A 24,082-nucleotide genomic window follows, 5' to 3' on the forward strand; every position below is an offset into this window, starting at 1 on the left:
GGTCCTAGGCTGTACCCAATTCCTATTCTTTGTAAAAACTCAAGAAGGTTGCTGGGCAGAGGAGGCAGCGACGTCAAGTTTGCCAGCTATAGATGTAGTTTCTCTTCCCTACACACCAGTGCTTGTTTTGTTCCTTAAGACAGGCTGACTGGAATTCATCATGTCCTGCTTCAACTTCCTAGTCGAGCACCTCCAGGTCCTGCCTTCTGCACCCACAGCCACTAGCCAGGCCATTAAACCGTGGAGCAGCAGTCCGGCCTTTGAAAGGCCAGTTCCCTTTGAAGGAGGGGCGAAAGACGAAAAGCTCCGTTCTCTGGCTCATTCCATCCCGGCCTTTGTCCTTTTCGGCTCCCTATTGGCTAGGTCGGCTGAGGTCCCAGCAAGGGGGCGGTGCTCTATGACGCACAAATGACGTATGCGGGACTATAAATAGTCAGCGGGCTGCGCGATCTCGCACAGGAGCCGCCGGCAAGGGGGCAAAGAGGAAGCTCTATCGAAGCCGGAGAGAAGGTGGGCCTAGCCTGGCGGAACGGCGCCGGCTAAGCCCCGGAAGGCGGCGGCCCGAAAGCCGCAGGAGGCCGCTCGGAAGAGGGAGACAGTGGGGTGGGGGGGATCTGGCGTCCTCTGCCTACCGTGGCCCGGAAGGCGCCTTCTATGGTCCCTTAGTCCCCACTGGCGTCCGCGAGCAGAAAAGCATCCCACCCGAATTGTGTCAGAGGGGCACATTCCAGAGGGTTAAAAAGCTCGCTTGTAGCAAAGGGTTTTGAGAAACTAAGCAACAAAGCTATCACCTTTGAACAACCCTCCACCAGCTGGGTTGGTGCCATATGGATGCTACCACCATTTCTCAGTCAAGAAGATCCGGGGGGGGGGGGGGGGGTAGTCAACATCCCTGGCTTTCAAATGTTCCTAAACTGAAACCTGGTATTAGCACCATCCCTCTGCTGCTGCAGTTGGTAGCCCTAACTAGCCAAAGATAGGGTGCTGCACGTGTGTGTGTGTGTGTGTGTGTGTGTGTGTGTGTGTGTGTGCATTTCACTGTCAGCGTGTGGACGTGGTAAAGCTGCATTTCCCCCAGAAGAGTAAGGAATGAAACCGTTTCAAAGGGTTTCCTTGGATCAATATTTTGGCCTACCTTTGGTAAGAAAGTGAAAAGTGCTTTTAAATAATCGACATTCTGTGGTGACATATTGTGTTTTCATTAGAAGCTGGCTCTTCCAATAACTGCTATAACCAAGCCAGTCCACTGTGCCCCGTGATACTTGCAGGGTGTTAATGGTTCATGGCCACAGCAGTCTGCTCCTTATAAGGATCCAAGAGAAGCAATTTGAAGGTCGTCAGTGTCTAAAATAGCCAGGATTCCCTGAGCAACTGATATTTTTAGTGCCCCAAAGATCATTTAAGCACCTGTTTCCTATATGGTGGATCCTTGGTAGCTCAGAACCCAACTTAATACCCACACTTAGTAAAGTGAAAGACTGCAGCAGTAGGTTTTTCACTACTGAAGAGTTTTCTTCTTTTTTACCTATTTGCAAGTTTTCATAATGCTTCAGAGTGGACCACACAGAGTTTAGGGCTGACAAACTCTATTCCTTAGGGATATCCAGTGTGCAGCCTGCATCGCAGGATAGCCAAATGCAACCCAACATGTGTGTGGATAATGTATGTCAAAGGTTGGGACACCCCTAGTTGATTCTGTAATACTCAAGAGAACCGACATTCAAGAGGCACTGGCCAGTTCTAGGCTAGTAGAGTCTAAAGAACAGACTGAGCAAGGTAGGAGCAAAGGGGAAACTAGAGAAGAAAGTCATGGGTGACCTGACTGTGTATCATGGGCATGGCATTAGTCCCTGCATGGACATTATTTGGAAATATATGTGCTTAATTTATCTTTCTGGAAATGGTAACTGGATATATGTTTTATTTGAACCTATAATGTATTCAAGTATTATGGTCACTTTTTCTACTGATTTATTTTAAAGTGTGTGTGCATGCACGCATGCGTGCAGGTGTGGGTATGTGTGCCTGTATGTGCATGTGTATGCATGCATGCCACATGTGGAGGTTAAAGGAACTCCAACCTCTGGAGTTAGTTCTTTCCTGCTACCTAGTGGGATCCAGCCATTAAATCCAGGTCCCCAGGTCTGTAGGAAGCGCTCGAGCCACACCTGTGGCCCACCTACCACCTTTTAATGAGTGCCAGATCAATTATTGTGCACAGTAAGTGGTTGACAGAGGGTTTTATTTTGTATGTTACTAGAACAGAGATTAGAAGTAAAGCTAATAATGTTAATAGATTTGGTTTTAGGAACCCTAATTAAACCTCAATAAATCTAATGTACAGTGTAAGCCTTTGTTTCTCTTCATTGTAGTTGAAATTACAGACACCTACCAAAATGATTTCTTCAAAGCCCAGACTTGTTGTACCCTATGGCCTCAAGACTCTGCTGGAGGGAGTCAGCAGAGCCATTCTCAAAACCAACCCAACAAACATCACCCAGTTTGCAGCCTTTTATTTTAAAGAGCTCATTGTGTTCAGAGAAGGTTTGTATTGCTATCAATTCTGCATCTGTTGCTCTGGATTCATGTGACATTGAACATCTTGTCTATCTGACTTCCTGTGCTTATTCTTCAGGGAATTCATCTCTGGATATAAAAGATCTGATTAAACAGTTTCACCAGATGAAAGGTAAGTGCCACAGAGACATGCACCCCCTTCAGTGGTGTCATCACACCCTTGGCAATACACACAACTCTTACTTGGTGACCACACCAGTGTCTCGTGTGAAATGACCATGCTGTGCTTTGCATGTTAACTAACCAGGTAGGTTTTTGTTATTGTTGCTGTTTTAAACATCCACGTTTCCAGTTTAGAAGCTTTTAAATCTTAGAAAGAGGCAGGGTAGGGGAGGACTGCACTCTAAAATCTAAAACGAAGACAACCACAAACTGGTTCAAGGTCTCAGATTTCGAGTATATCAAATTCCCGATTTCCAGATTAGAGCTTTTCTACTAATAGGTTATGCAAATATTCTAAGGTTTTTTTTTTTTTTAACCCTCAAAATCTGATATACCAGCTTCTAGGCATTTCTGATTCCAAATACACAAGATGTATAAACTCTTTAATAAAGTAGAGTTGGAGTTTTATAGACATTTCAATGTAAGGATGAGGTTAGGAGAAAACTTGCTGTTTAAAAGAAAATAAGACATGTCCAGACCATTCTTTCCAGAGTCTGCAAGAGAGTGCATGTGTTAGGCCATACGTTCTGCTACAAGTCTGTCTGAGTAGATATTCTCATGACACAGTACTTCCCTCCATATCTTAGGCACTGTGGTGCAGAGGCATATATAGGCTTATGGAAAGCTAGTTTTCATTTATTTGTAAAAGTCTAAATTGAACATGACGGCATAAAGCTGAATTGACAGAGTAGCAACAAATGCTAAGAAAAGGCAGAATTTATACAACTAAACATTTAGATTGTTATAAGTTTAAAAAAGAGGATGTAATGCTAAGAATGCATCTAAAAGGATGGTGAGGAAGCTCACAGATTTTGTGCAGAGGTAATCTGAGAAGCAGCTGAGTGGTTCTTACTACTGACTGACCAGCAGTTTGGATGAACAGGGGAAGAAAGGGAACTATCAGCCACACTTAAACTGTCATGTTAAAAACTGTTCCTTTTTGAAGGTTTATGTGCTTGGGTGTTTTCTTGCACATATGTACTGATAATACATACAAACTCCACCTTCTGCAGAAGCCAGAAAAGGTGCTGGTTCCCCAGAACTGGAATTATAGGAAGTTGATCCACCATGCAGATACTGGGAACTGAGCCCAGGTCTCCTAGAGATGAGTTCTCTTAGTCACTGAGCCATCTCAGCAGTGAAGATTTAAACCTCATGTTTCCATTTTAATTAAACACACACATCTCTGTGTTGTGTGCATGTGTATGCTATGATGCACATGTGTTGGTTAGAGGATAACTTTGGGGAGTCAGTTTTCTTTGTTCATGTGGGTCCTGGTGACTGAACTCAGGTCGTCACAGGCATGGTGACTGTTACCATGGTGAGTCAAAGATAATAGCAATTAGAAAAATTAGGGAGTTGGATCATGATGGTTTGGCTCTGTTGAAAAAGACATGCAAAACAGGAAATAAAGGATAAAATAGGAAATATGGACATTTTGGAGGGGCAGAAGATGAGGTGTCTATTTCTGGGTTATCGCATTGTCTAGTCTAGCTGCAATTGCAAACGCCTGGTGACATTATCAGCTAACGATGGTAACCAGTGTGGGACTTGCTCATATGCTCTTAGCCACAGATTCACACCAAGCGCAAGAACATTGCCCATTCGCTACCCATGATCCCAGTTTCTCAGTCAAGGTCACTGCTTTTGTCTTCTAACACAGGGCTGCATTTGAAAACACTGAGAGTGCATGCTTTCCATGTTTCCTAATGGCAAGACAGTTTCTATGGTAGGAGGCAACTGCCTGATAGTTTTGGACTAACTTACTGAAGGTTTGGTCTGGGGCTCCTCTTAGCAGGTGGACTCAAACGTGGACTTTTGGCCTATGCAGGTTAATGGTTTTGCATCTCAAATTTTAAAATTTGGATTAACAGTTAAAAACATTGTAGGCCAGCCATACTTTTGATGGAATTAAAGCAGAGATGATGATGTTGATCTCCTCAAATAACTACAGATATCAATGGGGTAGAAAGGGAGAGCACGCAGACAGTCCTGGTAGCAAGCTCACAGAACCAGACTGCCCTTCAGAAAGTGAAAGCAATGGTCATCCCCGTTACTGGGGACACTGTACAGCAATATGAAACTACGATGTGACCTTGGCTCTCTTCCCTTCCTTATGTTGTCACCTCAAATGGTTTACTAGACAGACTGTATTCATCAGTCCTGATCCTCCTATAGACACCACAAAACTCCCATGTAGCAGAATATTTCCTCCTGAATGGTAGCTGTCTTCTGACTGGTTAATTCTCTGCTAGTCTTATGACAGGTTCGAGTAAATCTGGCCACATGGTGGTTCAGTTTTCCACACATACACACACACACAAACCACCTTAACAGCTGCCATTTTGTCTTTCATGGAAGTACAACTTGCCTTGTGTGAATCCTGTCAGTGTGGTGTGGCATCTATAATCCTATATACATTACTGGTTGGTCCCAACAATAGAGACCTTCTCAGGTCTTCATGCCACTTGTAAGATATGAAAACGACCCATTCTTGGAAGACTAAGTCAAGCCTTGATCTTCCAGTCTCCTTAGTGAAGCAAGATCAGCTGCCCTTCCCTACTGTCTCCCTCAGATCAGATGTGCGCAGTCAGTGAAGATAGTTTTTCTCCAGTTACTCCCAGTGGTCAATCTGCCTGCCCAGCAGTGTCATTGCGTGTTCCCAGTCTGTTCCCGAAAGCATGGAGGTAGAAACATTCTCTGCCTGTGGAAAGTTCCTTCTGGGATTTTCCCTAGAAAGGAAACTATTCTGATAGACACTGGAAACCAAAAATAGATACTCATCTTGCCAGTGACTTCAAAATTCCTTATTTTGAAGAAAAGAACTGGGCATGAGCACCAAGGGCCACTGTTCTCATTTCCTGGAGCTCGGTGTCTTTAGAATGGCCATGGCTCCATCGAGGCCCCGTGCACTGTCTGGTGTTAGGATGGTCCTTCTCTTTTTACCTCACCTCCATCTTTTCTTTGAGGCCTGCAGAAAAGTAGTCAGTCATTACAGACTCAGGGCTGCTACCCTCTCTGTAACCTAAACACAAGAGTAACTACCAAGTTGGGTTTATTCAGATCACAATTAGAGTGATACCACAGTTTTGCCACTATAATGTACAGTGGTCATTTATTTCTAAGGAAATGAATAGAGTTTAGGTGGATGGATATAAACTGTTACAGGTTCACTAGCGATGCTAATTCTCAGAGGTTGTACACCGATCCATGTATATTGGTATTTGAATGCTCAGCTTACCACATTGCTTCATGTAAAATATTTTGAAGACTCCTTGCTGATTAATTCACCTGGTTGTCACTTTTAGTAGAGAAATGGGCAGAAGGAGTGACAGTGGAGAAGAAAGAATGTATCAAGGAACCCATAAAAACACCTCCAGTTTTCTGCGAACCTACACGGATGGAAAAGTCCACAGACACAGAGGAGGACAATGTACCTGGACCACTATTTAGCAACAAAACCACTCAGTTTCCATCAGTGCATGCAGAAGTACAGCCTGAGGAGACAAGTGAAGGAGCTTCGGGTCCTTCTGACAAACCAACTACTCCTAGGACGACCACCCCTCCCTCGTCCCCACCTCCAGCGCCTGTCTCTGCAGAGTATGCCTATGTCCCGGCTGACCCAGCTCAGCTTGCTGCTCAGATGTTAGGTAATGTCCCATCTACTTATTCTGAAGTCTTAATGGTGGACGTGGCAACAAGCACGCCTGCTGTTCCCCAGGACGCACTGAGTGCAGAGTTCGCTGAAGAAGCCGTGGTGTCTGCTCCTCTGGTGTGTGCTGGACAGATGGTAAAAATGCAGGTTGTGAGCCAGACATCTGCGCAGGTAGTTGTGGGTCCTATTTCTGAGGCTGAACCACCAAAGGCTTCCTCAGCCCCCTTGCAGGGTGAACAAGAGCCTCCTGCTTATGATGAAGCTCCTGATACTCAGGTCACATCAGCCTCTCGTATATCATCCATATTTAATGATGTGCCTGTCAATGAAGGAGTTGTCTGTGTTGAGCAGATACCGGGATACATAGTTATCCCCTTTACTGACCAAGCTGCTTGTCTTAAAGAAACTGAGCAGTCACCACCAGGTAGTCCCAAGCCTGTAGAACCCAAGACTAAAATGTCTAGAGAGTCTCTGAAACGTGCACAGGTGGAGAATTCCCAACACAAGTCCTCAGTGCACATGGAGGCAGAAGCTACAGTTCTGCTCTCTAACACTGCTTTAGACGGTCAGCCTGAGGTACCTGCAGAACCCCTGGATGCAGAGGGCTTTCTCAAAGTAGCCTCTGAAAATTCTCTGCACCTTGAAATGGAGACCGTTACCATAGACCCTGATGATCCTGGCCAGGAGGAGTCAGGGGGGAACCCTGCACCCCATTCATCTGGTGACCCCTTCCCTCCTGCGCCAGGAGGCTTTACTGAACCAGAAATCCAACCAGATGGGGAAGCTGCACCTGAACAGGTTTGATGAAGCCAGGTAAGAAAATTAGATACTTGCATACTCACACACTGTTTCAGGTGACATCTGTACCTGGTCACCCGGCTCTGCTCTCCTGCCAACTGGCCAAGGCCCATGTTCAGGTGTTTTAAATGCCAAACCTATTTAAAGGCTTTGTTGTACTTAAATTCTGACTATTATGGGAAGCACGTGGCATTGTCAAAGCTCGACTCATTGTGCACACTGTAAACACGGGAGTGTTAGGCTTCTGATGCCTGTGTACAGACCGGTTATGGGATGTCACTGTGAGGCTGCTCACCGAGGAAAGTTAAGTCACTGCGTTTATCTGGGCTGTGGCATTTAAACACGAAAGAAATGGTGGTGTGGCTGACTGCTTTCGCACTGAGTCAGGAGAACTGTGCAATCAGGCTGGGGTGCTGACGCAGACACTGCTTCCTACTTTGGACCTTCCTGCAGCGGAGGGAGCGGCACTATAGTTGGATGGAGAGAGGACGGATTAGACGGAGCAGAAATAATGGCTGCCCACATGGAAATGGCGGTGGATGCGGTTCACGTTTGCTCCTTCAGTCTTTTACCTCAGACTCACGTTTTCTTGGCTGCTTAACCTCCAGCTGACTTTCCTCCTGCCACGTGAGTTATAATCACCATCTCCATCTAATTATGGCATTTGGTCTGTCTACCCTTCTGCCTCGGTGGACACTGCAGTGGCCCTACCTTCTCTCCTGGGTGTCTGAGGGACATGCATGAAAGAAGCCTCCCATTCCTGTTGCAGAAGCTCTCAACTCTGACTCAAACCAAAACAAATCAGAAATATTATCAAAGCAGGTGCTTAGCAATCAAATTCTGACTGGCAGTGTGACAGACCCAGTGCAGCTGGAATGGCAGAGGCCGCACAGAGCCCGTGTGGCTGGCATCATGGGGCTTGAGCCGTGCTTCCGGCCACCTCACAGTTTTCAGGCACTTAGCTGTTACTGGGGGACAGCTGTCGTCAATGCTGTGGACAAGTTGCCATAGAAGCTCAGATTGACGTCCTAGACTCCCCGATTTGGAGAGACTGGAGATTTGGATTGTACTGTTCGTAAGCTTGAGGGCACGCCGAATCGTCTGAAGCAATTGGAGTCCCATTTAATCTGTGCATAGGAAACATTCTCTGTGAAGAGAGAAAAGGCTGCAGCAGAAAAGGTCTAGAGTTCAAAACATGAACCGGGCACATCTGAACCCGTCTTGGTTAGCCACTCTCAGCACTACAGAGTCCCTCGATCCAAGGTAATGGCTGGCGTTTCTAGCCTTCCATATTAAAATGCCCACCAGCTTTTTGCTGTCTTCTGAGGCATATGGTGGTGTCTAACTTTGGCTAAAAGGAGTGCTCTCTGGTATTCTGAATCCTAAATGAGGGAATAGCTTGGAGATGGGAGATGGCGGTGCCTGTCGAAAGGCCAGGGATATGAGGTGGCAGCTAATGTCTAAGTTTGGGAGGAACTGCTGTGCAGATGTGCTGACATGATTTTCTAATGGCTTTACTCGGTTGATTAGTTTTGATGAAGTAAATGTTTTGTTGACTTTCTTCTGAGTGCCACATGGAGCCACATACAAAGTTTAAGATTCTGGTTAGGCACAGTGGTAATCCTAGCTCTTGGAAGACTGAGACAGGAAGACTGCCGAGAGTTCAAGGCCAGCCTGGGCTCACAGTGATACTGTGTCTCAAGGAACCAAAACAGAGTTAAGAGTCTGGAAACAGCAACTTAGAACACAACTGCCTCTTTAGCAGCAGCTCTACCGTCCCTGCCACCGCTGTCAACCCTTTCCAGCTGTTCTGAGCCATCTGCTTCTTCACATTACCAGCCACAATTTCCATAGTCCTCTCTATAGCATGCTTTATGGCACATACTACTGCGATTGTTTGTTTGTTTTTAAAAAAGATTTAAAAGACATGACTGTGCATAGTGCCTGATACAGAGACCAAACTTTAACGCCTGCCATTTTTGTTTTATAGCACTAGCAACAGGCGAAGCAGGACAACCACCACCATATTCTAATATGTGGACACTTTATTGTCTAACTGATATGAACCAGCAAAGCCGCCCATCACCGCCACCGGCACCTGGGCCTTTTCCCCAAGCAACCCTGTATTTACCTAATCCTAAGGAGCCACAGTTTCTGCAGAACCCACCGAAAGTCACTTCTCCAACTTATGTGATGATGGATGACAGCAAGAAGACCAGTGCCCCACCTTTTATACTAGTAGGCTCAAATGTTCAGGAAGCACAGGATTGGAACCCTCTTCCTGGACATGCTGCTGTGTCACAGTCAGATGCCTTGAAGAGATATGCTGCAGTGCAAGTGCCCATTGCTGTTCCTGCAGAGCAGACATTCCAGAGACCTGCCCCCAACCCCCAGAATGCTAGTCCTCCTACAAGTGGACAAGATGGCCCCAGACCGAAAAGCCCAGTCTTTCTTTCTGTTGCTTTCCCAGTAGAAGATGTAGCTAAAAAGAGTTCAGGATCTGGTGACAAACGTACTCCCTTTGGAAGTTATGGTATTGCTGGCGAAATTACTGTGACTACTGCCCATGTCCGCAGAGCAGAACCTTAAGAGTAGGTAACCCTTCCTACTGTGACATGTGGGCTGTGACACACTTGAGCCTTCAGTGCTTAGAGTTTGGGGTACTCGTACACTTGATAAAACAAGGGGATACTTAAGTTTGTGTGCTAGAAAGTCCAGACACCTTTGAATCCATGGTAGATTCTAAAAGAATAGAATGTTTTTTTAAAGTGAGCATAATTTTAAGGACAGAGGGAGGAACAGAGATGAGATGCCAGCTCTGCGTCCATGCAAGAGGTTAAACGGCTGAAGAGATAACTGGACTGATAGAGAACGTAACCATATGCACATGTAGTAAGGTTGAAGTAACAGCTAATTTCCGACTCTCCCATCCGTGTAGACAGTGGGTGAGTAGAGCATGAACCCAGGGACTATATACACTTCAGGTGCTGCCAGGCGTGTGGCTCTGGTGATCTCGGGGGCTGAGAGGGAGGCGGCATTTCAATCACTTGGCCATGATTTTAACCACAACAACCTTGTGTTGTCAAGAGGTGGCCTCAGCAAGAAATGCTAAAATATTTTTGATTAGTAACAGCAAGCATGTAGATGAGATATTTAAACAGTTCAATGTCTCTTCATTAACAGATGCTGAAAATGATGCTGTTTGATTCAGCATTCAAGGCGGAGTTTGTCACCATGTGAACTGTATAAATAAACTACCTGCAAGCATAAAACTTTGCATGGCTGTTTTAGTAACTTAGCAGGTATACACATTTCCTTAACATTGTTCAGCCCGGACATGAACAGATTTTCCAGACAGGAATTCAGTTTCTAATTCAAATGACAAAATTGTACTGGAGTGCTAACTGGCCATGTCATGCTATGTATGCTAGATTCTCCCTCTTTCTCTGACCCTGGGAATACCTTTGATTATTTAGTGTTAGGTTACCATAGTAACTGAAATTCTGAAAGCAGTCACACTTCTTTTTGATATTCTAAAGCCTTTATTTAGCATCTTAACACTTGTTAACTTCACACAATTAACATAACTTACTGGAAGCTACCTAAGGCCCTTTAGGGCAAGTATCTCAGTCTGGTTCGGCTGGATAAATACTATGAGATTACCCCAATTAATGGGGAAAAGCTACTGTACAGTAGGTCTCCAGTACCTCGAAAACTCAAAATGCACAAGGCTTTCTCTTGCCTAGGTTATAATACACGAGTGAGTGCAGCTTAATTTCTCTGTGGCATTTGCCACTGGAAGTTGAGGCTAAAGATTTGTCATTAGATAGTGATGTTGATTAAAATCTATTTTTAGGGCATTTATGTGACTGTAAAGTCTAATGACAGTAATCACAAGATGAGAACGTAAATTCATAGTACTAAGATAAGTAAATACCTGCCCCAGTTTAGAATTTTCAAATCAGGAATTCTGCCTCCACTCTAGGAGGTGAGAAAGTAAAACCAAGAGGATTAATTCCCGAAAAGACCTTCTTACCAATTTAGTTTTTGTAAACTGATAACCTCTACATTTGAGCACTTAACATTGTACAGAAGAATTCTAAACATTTCAAAGCCACACCTAAAGTACTCAAGCATTACAGCATAAAAATATTCAAAATAACTTGAATTTTGGATCTAGAATTCCATAGAGCTGAATCTTACACTAGGTTTCCGTCTCCAGCAATGGGGGATAGAAACAGCACCCCAACAGCCTCTCACTTCCTCTGAGCTGCTGTGCTCCAAGTAGGCCACCATGAAGCAACAATGCCTTGTTCTCTTTCGGACCGCCCCGGTGTGACCATATGCCCCGCCTTATGGGTGAAATGCAAATTAGAGAGGAGTAGAAACCAAGGGAAAAAATGTAAAAACTTAAGCTTAAGACTTATTTAGATTAGCAAACACCTTGACTTCTCTGCACTTTAATAAATATCAGGCAAATTGAAGTAGTTTCTGTCCCAGTAGCTGCCAGAATAGATCCAGTCCTGTGCTCCGCTGTAGGGGTTAGGGCCTTGATGGAACCACCTGTTCAATGAGAAAGGACAAAGTTCAGAGGGCAAACGACTCAGACCACAGGCTGCTGCTACTTAAGTACTTGGTTGGCTCTGTGTGTCATGGATTTTCTGAGGGACCCGAAAGAAGTGACGGGTTTTCTAGTCAGATAACCTACATGCATACTGTTCCCATCTTTAGGCAAAAGTAGCTACAATCCACAGCAGTTAGCAATGAGTGCTAAATGGAATCTGTCCCACGGGTGATCATGAGGCCGTCTGTGACGCTTTCAACAGTGTGTCAGAGACTGGAGGGTCACATGCACCCCCAAAAGCTCCATCTGACAAGTGGCCCGAGTGTCAGAACACTTACAGTCGCTGGCTGCCCAAAGTGGCACTGGCAAACAGGTTCGAGGCTATGATCTCCCTCATCCAGTCTGCATTTTACTGGGTCTCAGTTTAGATTCTTGGGCTTTATCTAGCTTTTAACATTTCAACCTGTTAACGAGCTACCTGAGTCATTTCCCTGTCTCTAAAATGTAGCACCCAAGCTGGGTGTTGCCATGTTAACAGTCCTTGGGAGCAGCTTTAATACTATAGAGGTCAGTGACCTGTGGCACGTGCAGGAGCTACCTAGGTCCTGCCCATTCGTGCAGCCACAGCAGCCATCTGCCTGGGTTTTAAACACACACACACACACACACACACACACACACACACACACATATATATATAAAGTTCTTTTCAAAAACTATTATGTGAATAAGCCCAAAACACCCACTGAGGTAGATGCTGATGTTGCTACATCTATTAAAAGGTATGAGATGATTGTCGTGTCTACTAGAATGCTTGCAATAGTGTGCCTGTGTTGACTTTAACATTCACTTAATAACTGAATAGTGGAACAATGGTTCCAAGTGACTCATTAATAAAACAACAACTCCAAGACCAATCAAACATCAGGTATTTGGCACTGCCCAAAATATTTTTCCTAATTTTATCCTGTGTACCTTGTGTGTTTGGAAAAGGCATTAATCAAATTAATGATACATGACATATGCACACACGAGTGGTCCTTAGTTCACACACAGACATGGGCAAATGCACTTTTATGTCCAAATGTAACTCAGGATTGTATTCAAGGTGGACCTCTAGATGCTTTCGATATGGAAGGAATGTTGCATAAGGAAAAAAGATAAATTTGCTCAGATACCGTCTGTAATGACTATGTCAACACGTAGCTTTTAACTTCTCAAGTCACTTCTTGTCACAGACACAACTCTTCATTTTAACACTTTAGGATGATGTACCTGGAAATAATGTCACTCACATGGCAGCCTACTAGTTGGCTCACACGGGACAGGGTACATACCTTGTCTTCCAGTCCTCTTCTGACTTGGACCTGTTTTTGCGAGCTGCTCTTTGTTTTTCCTCCAGTCGTTTTTTTTCTTCACTAGCTTGATCTAAAATAAGGCCAATGAACAGCACATTCTGATGCAGGACAAGCCAAGCACGGCACTAGGAACAGTGACCACGGACAACACTGGCCATATGTTGTACCGTCACCTTCACACACAGCATTAAAGTCAAGATAAAATCCTGGTGCACACTAGTGTAGATTGGTGACAGTTTGAATCTTAGCTATCTGGAAAGACCGCAAGGTCAAGGCCAGCGTGGGCAACTTAGTGAGACCCTCCTTTCAAAGTAAAAAGGGCTAGAGATCTGCTCCAATATGTGTTCACCTAGCATGTGAGACCCCAGCGTCAGCTCCCACGACCACCTAAGATAATTAGACAGAAATCTACACATGCTCTAGACTGGCTGTAAGAAGCGTTGGCATCTGACACTGGTGATTTCAACAGCACCCAGATATCTCTGCACTCACAAACAACAGACAACGGTATGCTTATTGTTAGGGCCACAACTGAAATACACTGAGATTACTGACAACTCCGAGTGAGACCTCAGAGAGTCCCTTCAGTCCATTCCTAAGTGAGTCAAACAACTCCACACAATACCTTTGTCTGTTCCTCTGTAGAAAACTAGTCTCAATGAGAACCTAAAGCCCGGCACCACACACACTAGAGGAGGATGTACTGTCAACAGAAGTTTCACATTTTAAGATTAAATGTGTCACTGAAGATGAAGCCATACTCTTTCATGAGGCTCACAATGTGAATGTTTAAGTAGAGGGAAGTTTGCCAACTACAGTTTAAAGTTGCTAAGTGTCCTCTGACTAACCCATCTGTAGATCCATCTCTAGCTACCTGCAGTGTAGTTAACAGGGAGCACTAGTCACCAGCTTAAGGGTGATCGCAGATTCCCAAACTTAAAGCCAAAGTTGCTAGATTTTGAGAGCAGCTTTCTGAGAGTCTACGACTAAAGGCAGCGCAGCCTGTGGCCTTCTTACCTATCTCTCCGTTCTCCATGGCCCTGATGTCAGGCCGCAGCCTGCAGTCAGTCTTGGGAATCACACTCTCCATCTCTTTGTCTACTTCATTCAAAACCATGGCAAAGCTGGTGAAATTATACATCTGAAACACAGTCAAGGAACCAAGTTAGCGCCTACCAAGGTGAGGGAAAAGCCCAGGAGAGTTCAGCTCCCGTGGCAGTTGTGTTGGTCAGCCCTTCTCAGACGCATGGCTAAGGGCCTCCATCCAAATCTGCAGCAGCCCGTGGGTCCTCAGCTCACAGGAGACATCACAGGGTAGCATACTGACACCCATTGTTTCCTTCATTAAAGTCACATCCTGCTGGGTCTGGAGGGTCTACACTGAGCAACTGTTTAACAAGGGCTTGTCTCACCCCCAAGTCTCTGTTAAAGAGACCCTGAGCGAAGCTCTACCCAGCGCCCTCTGCATAAGGAGGGAATGTGATGTACGGGAGGCAGCATGGGACAATGAACACCTTAGGCTCTGCTGTCTGTGGAAAGGCGCTATGCAGACCGGGTATCAAACAGTTACTGTACTTAGCAGGCTGGGCTCACCTGAGCAGAGTTGGGAGGCCTCGGGGCGATCCGCCACAGGAGCACACTTCCAGGGATAACGAACACGCTCTCAGAATCTGGCACTGGCATTTCATCAGACTCCTCAGATGAGCTTGTCTAGAAGGCCAAGCAAGATTTTAAATATACAACTATGTGCTCTGACAACTAAGACAGGTCTCAGAGCACACAAAGGGTGGAAACTCCTTGTCCAAAAAGCAGTTTTCCAAAAAGTCAGACAGACCGAGGCTTGTGTAGGCAGGTGAGGATGAGAGGACACCCTCGGGGGTGGGGGGAGGTCACAGGCTGTGCATGCAAACCCAGGTGGAGCTGGAGACAGAGCAGGACTGCTGGGGTGCTCTACTTGTCTGGCTGAAGGACATATGCTGCGTGTCTAGGAAGCTAGCCTTATCCTACTCCCTGTGTCTGGTTCAACCCTTGTCTTTCCTTGCTATAGTGTTTTACAGTTTGAAAGCTTTTAGTATTGGGGGCAGGGTGAAAGGTGAAGATTGTATTGTCTTTATAACATAATCAACTTAGCACCGGATCACTTGACCCTTCTCTTCTTGTCGCCTCCCAATTCAAAATGCATATCTTAATAGCTACTAGTCTTTTAAACAAAAAATGAGTATTTACTGAAGAGGTCAGAGTGCTCTGAGTTGGGGTGCAGAAGCTACAAGAACAGCGTGACAACCTCAGAGCTACACAGTAAAGGTCAGGAAGACACACAGGAGCGCATCAGAAGCCAATGCATGCACACACATGTGAGAAGGAAAGTTTACACGGTGAGCCACTTAACTAAATCACCCGTGACACAGCCAGCAGGCTTCCTCAACGCCTCAGACAAAAAGGAGCCCTTACAAAAACAGTAGGTGAAAAAGGAACCCAGTGTTTCCTCTGCCTGCTTCCCCACGGACCACAGCTCTGCTACTCACTGCATGTTTGGCCTCTGCTGATAAGACCCAAGTGCAATTATTAGCATCATAACAGAAAGCACAAAGAAGTCCACGATTGAGAAGGTGCAGTAAAATCCTCAACACGAGTTAGCAAAACTGCAGCTTCTGCTTGGCTGAGGCGCTGAGGACAGACAGTGAACACAGCGAGGGGCCGTGACGCCAATGCTGCTGCCCGGGGCACGGAGCTTCCCATGAACAGCAGCAGTGGGCAGGAGGGAGGAAGCAAGCAGGGAAGAAGCTGGAGAGGAAGGCTGTTCGATGACAGGTGACCCGAGGCAAAGGCATTGACCCAGTCCCTTTGCTCGGTCTGGGACATTTCCTGCTCCGTCCCACTAAGGCTTCCTGCAGAGGACAGTGGGCTCACTTCACATGCAGGCAGGAACATGAGGGTTAGTTGTTCACTCACAGCTGAGGGAAGCTATCAAAGCTGCACGCTCCACACAAGCAAAACAAACAGGCCCAAGACTAACCCCCAATGTACAAAGTCGTAGGTAAATAAATGTGCCTGAGAAAAACACGAACATCTCAAACCAACTCACGTCTAAAAATTCATGGAGAGAAGAACAGACGTGGAGTGGTCCACGTGAAGTGAACCCAGCCAGTTTGACAAGTTCGATACACTCTCTCACATGGATGCTCTAGATTACACACCAAGCACGCCATGAAAGTGGAAGCAGAACTGTTTAGGAGGAGGAAGGGCAAAACGGAACAGGAAGTAGGAAGGAAAGAGGGCGATGAGGCAGGAAATATGACATACTTGCTATGTAGGTGTGGAAACCCTAAAAGAAAACTTACCATTTAGTATGAGATCTACAGGAAATCTTACAAAGAAGAAACAAACAGAAGCAAACCCAGCATGCTAGCTCTGAGTCTGGGGACTTAGAGCTTGCACGTTGAGTGAGCTATCAGACAACGCCTGCCTGGTACACAGGGTCATATTTGGAGCAAAAAGGACTTTAAATTGAGAGCAGACAGTTCTGGGACCTTCACCAAGCAAAGAACTGCACTCCTCTAGCCAAAAGGTGCTACTAGAATGCCCATTTTAGAGGTGACATCAGAGGCTGAGGGCTGGAGATGATCTGAGCTCACATTGCTCAGACGACAGAGGTGGTTTCTAACGCACAGCCCCTGCTTCTCCTGGCTGGGCTCTAAACAAGCATCTCCTGCCCCCACAGATACCATCTCTCTTGAGCTCTCAGCAACTCTGACTGCAGGAAGGAGGTAGAAGCCATCTATCTACAGAACGTCAAAGCAGGCCTGTGGCAGGCAGTGTGCTTGCCTGGGACTGGGACAAAGTTCCACAGGCAGCACTGTCCAAGGGAAGAGTGTAGGACGGCCGTAGCTGTGGTGCAGAGTCGGTGAGTCGGGGACGGCACAGGAAGACAGGTAATGCTTACAGACCTACGAGGACCATTTCCACCTCTAACACAAGAGCAGGAGAAAAACCTACTCCTGTGCCGCTGACACAGGCACCAACTTTCCCAAGTGACACTGGTGATTACTGAGCCTGGCACCCTCCACTCAGGACAAATCTCTCCCCATTGAAAAGATGCAGTGAGAAGAACTCAAGTGTCAGCAGCCGACAAACGGCCCGAGACAGGTCTGTGACTCACAGCGATGGCGCCACCTGCAGCGCTCTAACCTGTTTGCTGTTCTTCTTCTCGTCCGTGTTTTTCTTATCATTTTTCTTGTAAGCATCAAAAGTAGCAGGGTCCACGCTGTACAAGCACTCGGTCCACTTCCCATAGAGAGCACAGAGTTTCTTTTTGCTATCAAGAGAAACTGTTGTTTAGTCTCCGGTTCAGTCCGCTATGGTGCGCTGTAATGAAGTGTTACTATATACTTTATATGTACAACATTTAAAGAAATAGTTATTTTCTTTAGAAGACTTTACTGTTATCAGAGTGCCAGTCTATTAGGGCAGCACACCTGAATACCAAAGTCTAAATAATTAAATACAATCAAAGCCAACATAAAAGAAACCATACCTTTTATCTTGTATGTAGCCTTCAACTTTGTGTAATTCCTTGCCGAAAAGACCACATGGCTTAAAATTCAGCACACACTTGTCCCCAGTCCTACAAAGGAAGGTGAGTTTCCATGGTCTGCAATGCTGAGGACAGTACGGGGGTGGCTTCCTGGTGGCAGCCACTGTTGCTGACTTCCTGTGCCCATCAGAGTCCCCAGGGGTCCCCACCCCTCCCCTCCATCCACACTGCCCCACAAGGACAAGCTCAGGAGCATTCACAGCAATACCAAGTGAACACAACGGGAAGCCGCTGGAACTGGAAGGCAGCTCTGGGAGGCCGAGGTCCACCTAGTGTGTGCTACACAAAGGTGCCGCAGGAATTACCCGAGACTGGGGAACCTGCAATTCCCCTCGTTCAGGAGTTGTGTGTTCCCTGTTCTTACACTCCCCCCACGCAGCAAGGCCTCTAGAGGAGAGGACGCGAAGAGCCTTACTTGTGGTTTATGATTTCCACGTTGCCATACTGTTCAATCCAGAGTTTGCCCACGATAATGTTATGCACACAACAGGTGGGGTTCGTCCACGTGTAAGCTTCGTTGTGCCTAAAAAACAAACCCAAACCTACATTAGTAGTTGAGAGTGATTTTGTCTAAAAAACGAGTTTGTTTCTGTTGTCATCACTGCACAAGGATGACGTCCTCGGTTTAATCCCATGTGAGAGCTGGGTGTGGTGGTGCACATCTGTAACCACAGCAATGGAAGCATCCAGATTCCAGGGCTGCGCTGGTCCCAGTCAGTGAGAGGCACTGTCTCAAGAAATAGGGTAGAGAGCAATACAAGACCCTGGTGTCGACTTTTGGCCTCTATGCACTCACCATGTATGTGCATCCTTCTTTCCCTCCCTCCCTCCCTCCCTCCCTCTCTCTCTCTCTCTCCCTCTCTCTCACATACACAAGCACACACACCATTGATGTTAACTCATAGTAAAACAAGTATTACCTTCCCTTTTTATTGTTTTAAAAAATAAACTACACACAAGTGAACATCCCTAATTAAGAAATTCAACCTCCAATACATTTGCAGTTTCACAGAACTCAAAAAACCCTTTTGAGTATTCTAGACCTTGGACTTTCAGATGGTAAAACCTAAGCCATTCCAAAATCCAAAGGCTTCTAAATAGGAAATAGTTGTCGTCCAGAGCTTTACTGAAGAGGAATATTCCACCTGTATTCTTCCAAAGTTTGGTGCAACATGAACGGTAAGTGAGAGGTAGAAAATGAAAAGAGGCTCCAGGTGGCATTTCCAAAAAAGGTGCCATCCAGTCGACCCCAAGCCGGCTCACCAATTCACCCCAAAACTTGCAATAGTACACACTGCTTGCTTTGGAAACAAAAACTTTTTGGGACTTTGTAGCTATATAATTATTTCAGGGGTCTTTATATATTCTGGACACCAACCCTTTATTAGGTATATGATTTCTAATAGTCTAGAGTTTATCTTTCATACACTAAATAGTATAATTCAGAGAGAGCTTTACATTTAATCAAGATTTAGACCAGTCTTTTGTGTATTGTGCTCTCTGAACTGTTTGTGAAAGAGAGTTCTACCTAGAACTCAAAGCTTTATACTTTGCCTTTCTTAGTCCATGATCCACACTGACTATGCCGCTGTGGAGCCAATATCCAGACTCTCCTCCCCACTCCGCTGACATACTAGCAGCAAGCTGTCAATCTGGTCACCTCTGAGCGTCTCTTAGTTCTTTTGCTCCTTCTCAAAACCCTCAGTAGTTTTGGTTCTGTCTCATTTGCTTTTCCATGTAAATTGAGAATCGCCTCCTTTCTGCCACAGGACTTAAGAGATAGTCCAAAAGCACTTGGTGAAGATGGGTAAGGACCAGAGACTGCACCCTAGCCCCCATAGAGACACCAGGAGGGCAGCCTTTCTGCTGTCTTACTATGCAGGAGGCAGAGACCAGGACCCCTGTGTGAGCTGACTGACTTCATCAGCTGACTCAGTGAGCTCTGGCTTCAAATGGGAGACTCTGCCTCAGGATACAGAGTGACCAAGAAGACAGCTGACATCAGCCTTTCACCTCCACATGCATGCACTTGAACACATGTGAACAGGAGAACACACACACACACACACACACACACACACACACACACACACACGAGCTCCTTCTTCCCCTCCTCACCTTTGCTCTCTGTAGGTAATGGGAGGAGTCAGAACTGAAACTGGACTTACTCTCCATCATGCTCAGTATCCAGCCCCTACATCTGCACAACTCAAGGCTGAGCCTCCCCTTGCCATATCTGCCCCCAAATACTTCCGTTTCTGTGCAAGAATACCCTTCTGTTCACGTGAGTGCTCACATTTATTGTCAGCAACAGTAGTGACAGTACTTCTGATGCAAATTTTGTTGAGTGCTGGGTCATCTCGGGGTTAGAGGCTGTTCATTGCTCTTTCACTATGAGCTGTAGTGGTGTTTGTTTGTTTGTTTGTTTTCAGTTTTTTAGTAAAGCAAGTTATTCTTAATTCTATTTAGGATACTTGAGCTTTAAGAGATCGCTATTGGATTTAATTCTGGAGAATGCTGACTTCAGCTTTGAGTGGAGGTAATACACAACGCCAGGCATGAGTCCTGCCCCTCCTTCCGTGCACTTCGACGCTGGCATCACTGCACTTTCAAAGCCTGCGTACTGCTCCTCAGACCCACACCACTGCTGTGCAGGATCTACTCGTCCAGTGCCCACACCTTCAGCCTTTGATGGACCGCTTGGGGTGCATGAAAGTGCCAGGACTGGGTTGGAGACACGCCCTCCACTCTGCTTCAGGACATACCTCTGCCCTCACTCTCTGTCAACACTTCCGACAGCTGGCCCTGCCCCAGAACGGTGACAGTTCTTACACCCTTACGTGGTTCCTAGCTGCTGAGTGTTTTCTCAGTTTCAGAGCGCAGAGGACCAAGCACCTGCTTTGGGAAATGGTTAGGAGGTGAGACAAGCCAGAATTTAATACTCTGTCTGGGAGGCACCTCTAAGGAGAGAAGGAAGGGTCTCTCTTGGGACCTCTTCTGTCTGCCTCTAATACCATTTTGCAATTTGCTGCTCAGACCCTTAGAAAGGAGAAAAATGTAAAACCAGGAATCTCACTGCCAAGCTGGTCTTGAGGGTCTGACTTCTTCCTAATCTGTTTTCTTTACCATCTGTTCTTTCTGTTCTGTCTGTCCTTGCTGTTCAGAATCAGAGTGTTGCTCTGTGGCGCCTGTTCAGGGTTTCCAGTCCTCATTAGCAGGCGGAGGACACACGAGCTCGTTTACAAATGCTGCAGACTTTAAAGTTAATCCTGCAGAAGAGAGTTCCCAACCTACCATCTAACAAGTCACATACTGTCATCACACTACTCAGGGTGGATTAATTTAGAGGGATCCTTTTTAAAAAGGGCATTATGGAAGCCAGAGAGCTGGTTTTGTAAGAACTGCCCTTGAGATCACTGCACCCACCTGACAGTTTATCCACACACATTAAACACCAAAGACACTGCGTACACGACCAGCCTCTTACAGGGGCCACGCTTCTCAGTCTTTCACTCAGAGGCAGGGAGGGTACACTTGGTAACACGGTTTCGTGCATGGTTGGGTCTGTGTGTGCAGACCCACCAGCAGGGCCACAGGAGAGACCACGGTTTTCCTGCACTTACTCTAAAAGCTCCAGGGTGATGGTTCCTTTAGGTTCTGCTTCTACACTCTTGCCCCAGAACTTCAGTTTGGGGTAAATTGAGCCGTGGAAGATGAAGTCATTGTTGAGTCCTTCTGCATGGAATGCACTGATGGGGGGGTGGTGGCTGACCTGTTCAGAGATGAGCCTAAATCCAAGGTCATCTCTTAAGGTTAAGAGAAAAAGAAAAACCTCATTGTTGCAGCTAACTGTCATTGTTAAAATATCTAGGAAAAGTTCAATGAAGAAAAATGCTTTATTATCCTAATTACAGTGTGCACGAGGAACCACAAAACACAAGCTATTACGTCCAAGGCCATTAGAAAGCGAGCTGCTTGTACACATCACATTACACAGCATTCATACGGATTTGGGTGATTCACATAAAGATTACGGCTGTGGTTTGAATGTGAAATGTCCCCCACAGGCTTGTATTTTAGAAACCTTGGTCCCCAGCTGGTGGCACTGTTTTGGAAGGTTGCGGAAGCTTTAGGGGGTGGATGAAGTGAATCACTAGAGGCTGGTTAGAAGCTTTGATAGCCTGCATTCACCTCCTGTCTGCCCTCTGCTTCCTGACTGCTGTGTAGACAAGTCTGTAGGACAGCTTCTTGATTAATGATTGATGTGGGAGCCTAACCCAACCTGTTTACTATGGGCAGTGCTGCCCCTGGGGTAGGTGGTCCTGGATAGTATAAGAAAGCAGGATGAGCAAGCAATCAGTAAGCTATACACTTCTATGGTTTCTGTTTCAGTTCCTGCCTCTAGGTTCCTGTTTTGAGTTTCTGTACTAGTGTGCTAGCTAGTTTTATGTCAACTTGGCATGAGTTGGAGTCATCTGAGAGGAGAGAACATCAATGAAGAAAATGTCTTTATATGACTGGGCTGAAGGTAAGCTTATAGGACATTTTTAAAATTAGTGATAGATGGAGGAGGGCCCAGCCCATTGTGGGTGGTACCATCTCTGGGCTTGTAGTCCTGGGTTCTATAAAAAATCAGGTTAAAAAGCCTTGAAGAGCAAGCAAGCACCACTGCATGGCCTTTGCATCAGCTCCAGGCTTCTGTCCTGCGTGAGCTCCTGTCCTGCGTGAGCTCCTATTATGTGTGAGCACGTGTCCTGTGTGAGCTCCTATTATGTGTGAGCACCTGTCCTGTGTGAGCTCCTGTCCTGTGTGAGCTCCTGTCCTGTATGAGCTCCTGTCCTGTGTGAGCTCCTGTCATGTGTGAGCTCCTATTCTCACTGCGTTTGATGATGAACTGTGAATAAAATACAGTTTTCTCTCTGAGTTCCTTTTAGTCGTGGTGTCTTATCACAGCAATAGTAACCCTAAAACCCTGATCATGTCATGTTACCCACCTAAAAATTGAGGAGAGTTAACCCTAGAAGGTTGGAAACACTGAACCATTTGTAATTTATTTTAAATGATGGTATATTACATGTCTATTTCATGTTTTTGATAGTTTCTGAAGTTTCATAGACATGCACATCAAAATATTTAGTGTACTGCAGACACAAATAATTGCTTAGGGACACTCAATATACACATTGTTTTTCACTAAAAACTCTATGTAAGTCACACACATTCAGTAAGCCATCTAGAATGGAGCAGAAGACCTCACCGAACTAATTCGTACGTCTCTCCCAGAAGGGGGTTGAAGGGCTTTCCAGTGCGCTCCCACTGAGAAGCGACAGCAGACACGGCAAATGCAGCCACACACTGGAACAGAGCATTGCAGAAGTTATTAACAGCCAGTCACCCAGGTCTCTCAGGAATGGAGTTAGCACAGAAGGCAGTTACTAACAACATTTCCAAGAGGCTCCATTAGTGTGGTTTTTTAATGTGGCTTTCGAAAGTTACTGTGGAAGTTCGTGCACTCCGAATGAAAGTTCCTGGCTCTCCTAGAGTACTGCCCTCAGACATGGCTTCTATAAGATCGTGTGCATGTCATGATTCTGCCAAGGACTTGCAAAACCCCTATAAGCCAATTACTTCCAATATGTTGACTTTTTAAAAACGTTAAATCACAGTTGCCTCTCAGTGGAGCTGGTTCTAACACACACCTCAGATGTCAAACTGTGTGGATGCTCAAACCTTATAAAATGGCATAGCACTTGCTTTTAACTTACACACATCCTTTTGTGTATATTACATTTTCTAGTTTACTATAGTATCTAAAGCAGTGTAAAAATTATTTCATTCATAGACTGATGACAAAGAAAAAGTCTACATATTCAGTTAAAGGTGCACTAACTATACATTTAGAATTGGAAAAAAAGATACAAAACTAAAAATCTTAATTGGTGCAAAAGCCAATTTTGTTGAGTAAGTTTTATGTCAACTTGACACAGCTAGAGTCACTTGGGAAGAGGGAACTAAGAAAATGCCCCTACCAGACTGGCTTATGGGACAGCCTGTGGTACATGTGACTGGTGATTGAGGGGGAAGGCCCAGCTCATGGTGGGTGAGACAATCCCTGGCTGTGGTCTTGGGTCCTACAAGAAGGCTGAGCAAGGCAGTAAGCAGCATCCTCCATGGCCTCTGCATCAGCTCCTGCTTCCAGACTCTGGCCATGGCTTCCCTCAGTGGTGGACTGTGATGTGGAACTATAACCTGAGATAAACCCTTTCCTCACACAGATTTTTTTTTTTTATGGACATGTTGTTTTATCACAACGACAGAAACCACAGCTAAGATACCAGTGAAGCTAAAAACCAGTTATGTGAATAAAAGAACAG

General features: G+C 45.6%; 2 protein-coding genes across 5 annotated transcripts in view; one reads left to right on the forward strand and one right to left on the reverse strand.

Annotated features, from left to right (window-relative positions):
• Nucleotides 1-493: 493 nt before the first annotated feature.
• On the forward strand, nt 494-7,198 carry CABYR (calcium binding tyrosine phosphorylation regulated; the record flags this gene model as incomplete). 2 transcript variants are annotated; one of them, XM_080920473.1, is made up of 4 exons in its annotated part: nt 494-510; nt 2,373-2,544; nt 2,636-2,689; nt 6,048-7,198. In XM_080920473.1, the coding sequence occupies exons 2-4, from the start codon at nt 2,397-2,399 to the stop codon at nt 7,196-7,198; spliced, it is 1,353 nt and encodes a 450-aa protein (XP_080776599.1). In that variant the 5' UTR covers nt 494-510; nt 2,373-2,396. The 2 variants fall into 2 exon arrangements, with proteins under 2 accessions (XP_080776599.1, XP_080776598.1); XM_080920472.1 differs by lacking the exon at nt 494-510 and adding an exon at nt 1,565-1,776.
• Nucleotides 7,199-10,619: 3,421 nt separating this feature from the next.
• The window catches only part of OSBPL1A (oxysterol binding protein like 1A), a 154,351-nt gene continuing 140,888 nt past the window's right edge, over nt 10,620-24,082 (reverse strand). Inside the window, exons 20-28 of one of the 3 annotated variants that reach the window (XM_080920072.1) lie at nt 22,966-23,063; nt 21,332-21,514; nt 18,124-18,231; nt 17,649-17,738; nt 17,303-17,429; nt 14,708-14,824; nt 14,132-14,255; nt 13,094-13,184; nt 10,620-11,755 (exon numbers count right to left, since the gene is read on the reverse strand). In XM_080920072.1, the coding sequence (XP_080776198.1) occupies nt 11,653-11,755; nt 13,094-13,184; nt 14,132-14,255; nt 14,708-14,824; nt 17,303-17,429; nt 17,649-17,738; nt 18,124-18,231; nt 21,332-21,514; nt 22,966-23,063 (1,041 nt within the window). In that variant the 3' untranslated portion in view covers nt 10,620-11,652. The remainder of the gene's footprint in view (nt 11,756-13,093; nt 13,185-14,131; nt 14,256-14,707; nt 14,825-17,302; nt 17,430-17,648; nt 17,739-18,123; nt 18,232-21,331; nt 21,515-22,965; nt 23,064-24,082) is intronic. The other 2 variants (XM_080920071.1, XM_080920073.1) reach the window with 2 other exon arrangements.

This window comes from Micromys minutus (genome assembly GCF_963924665.1).
Source record: "Micromys minutus genome assembly, chromosome: 8".
Lineage (NCBI taxonomy): Eukaryota > Metazoa > Chordata > Mammalia > Rodentia > Muridae > Micromys > Micromys minutus.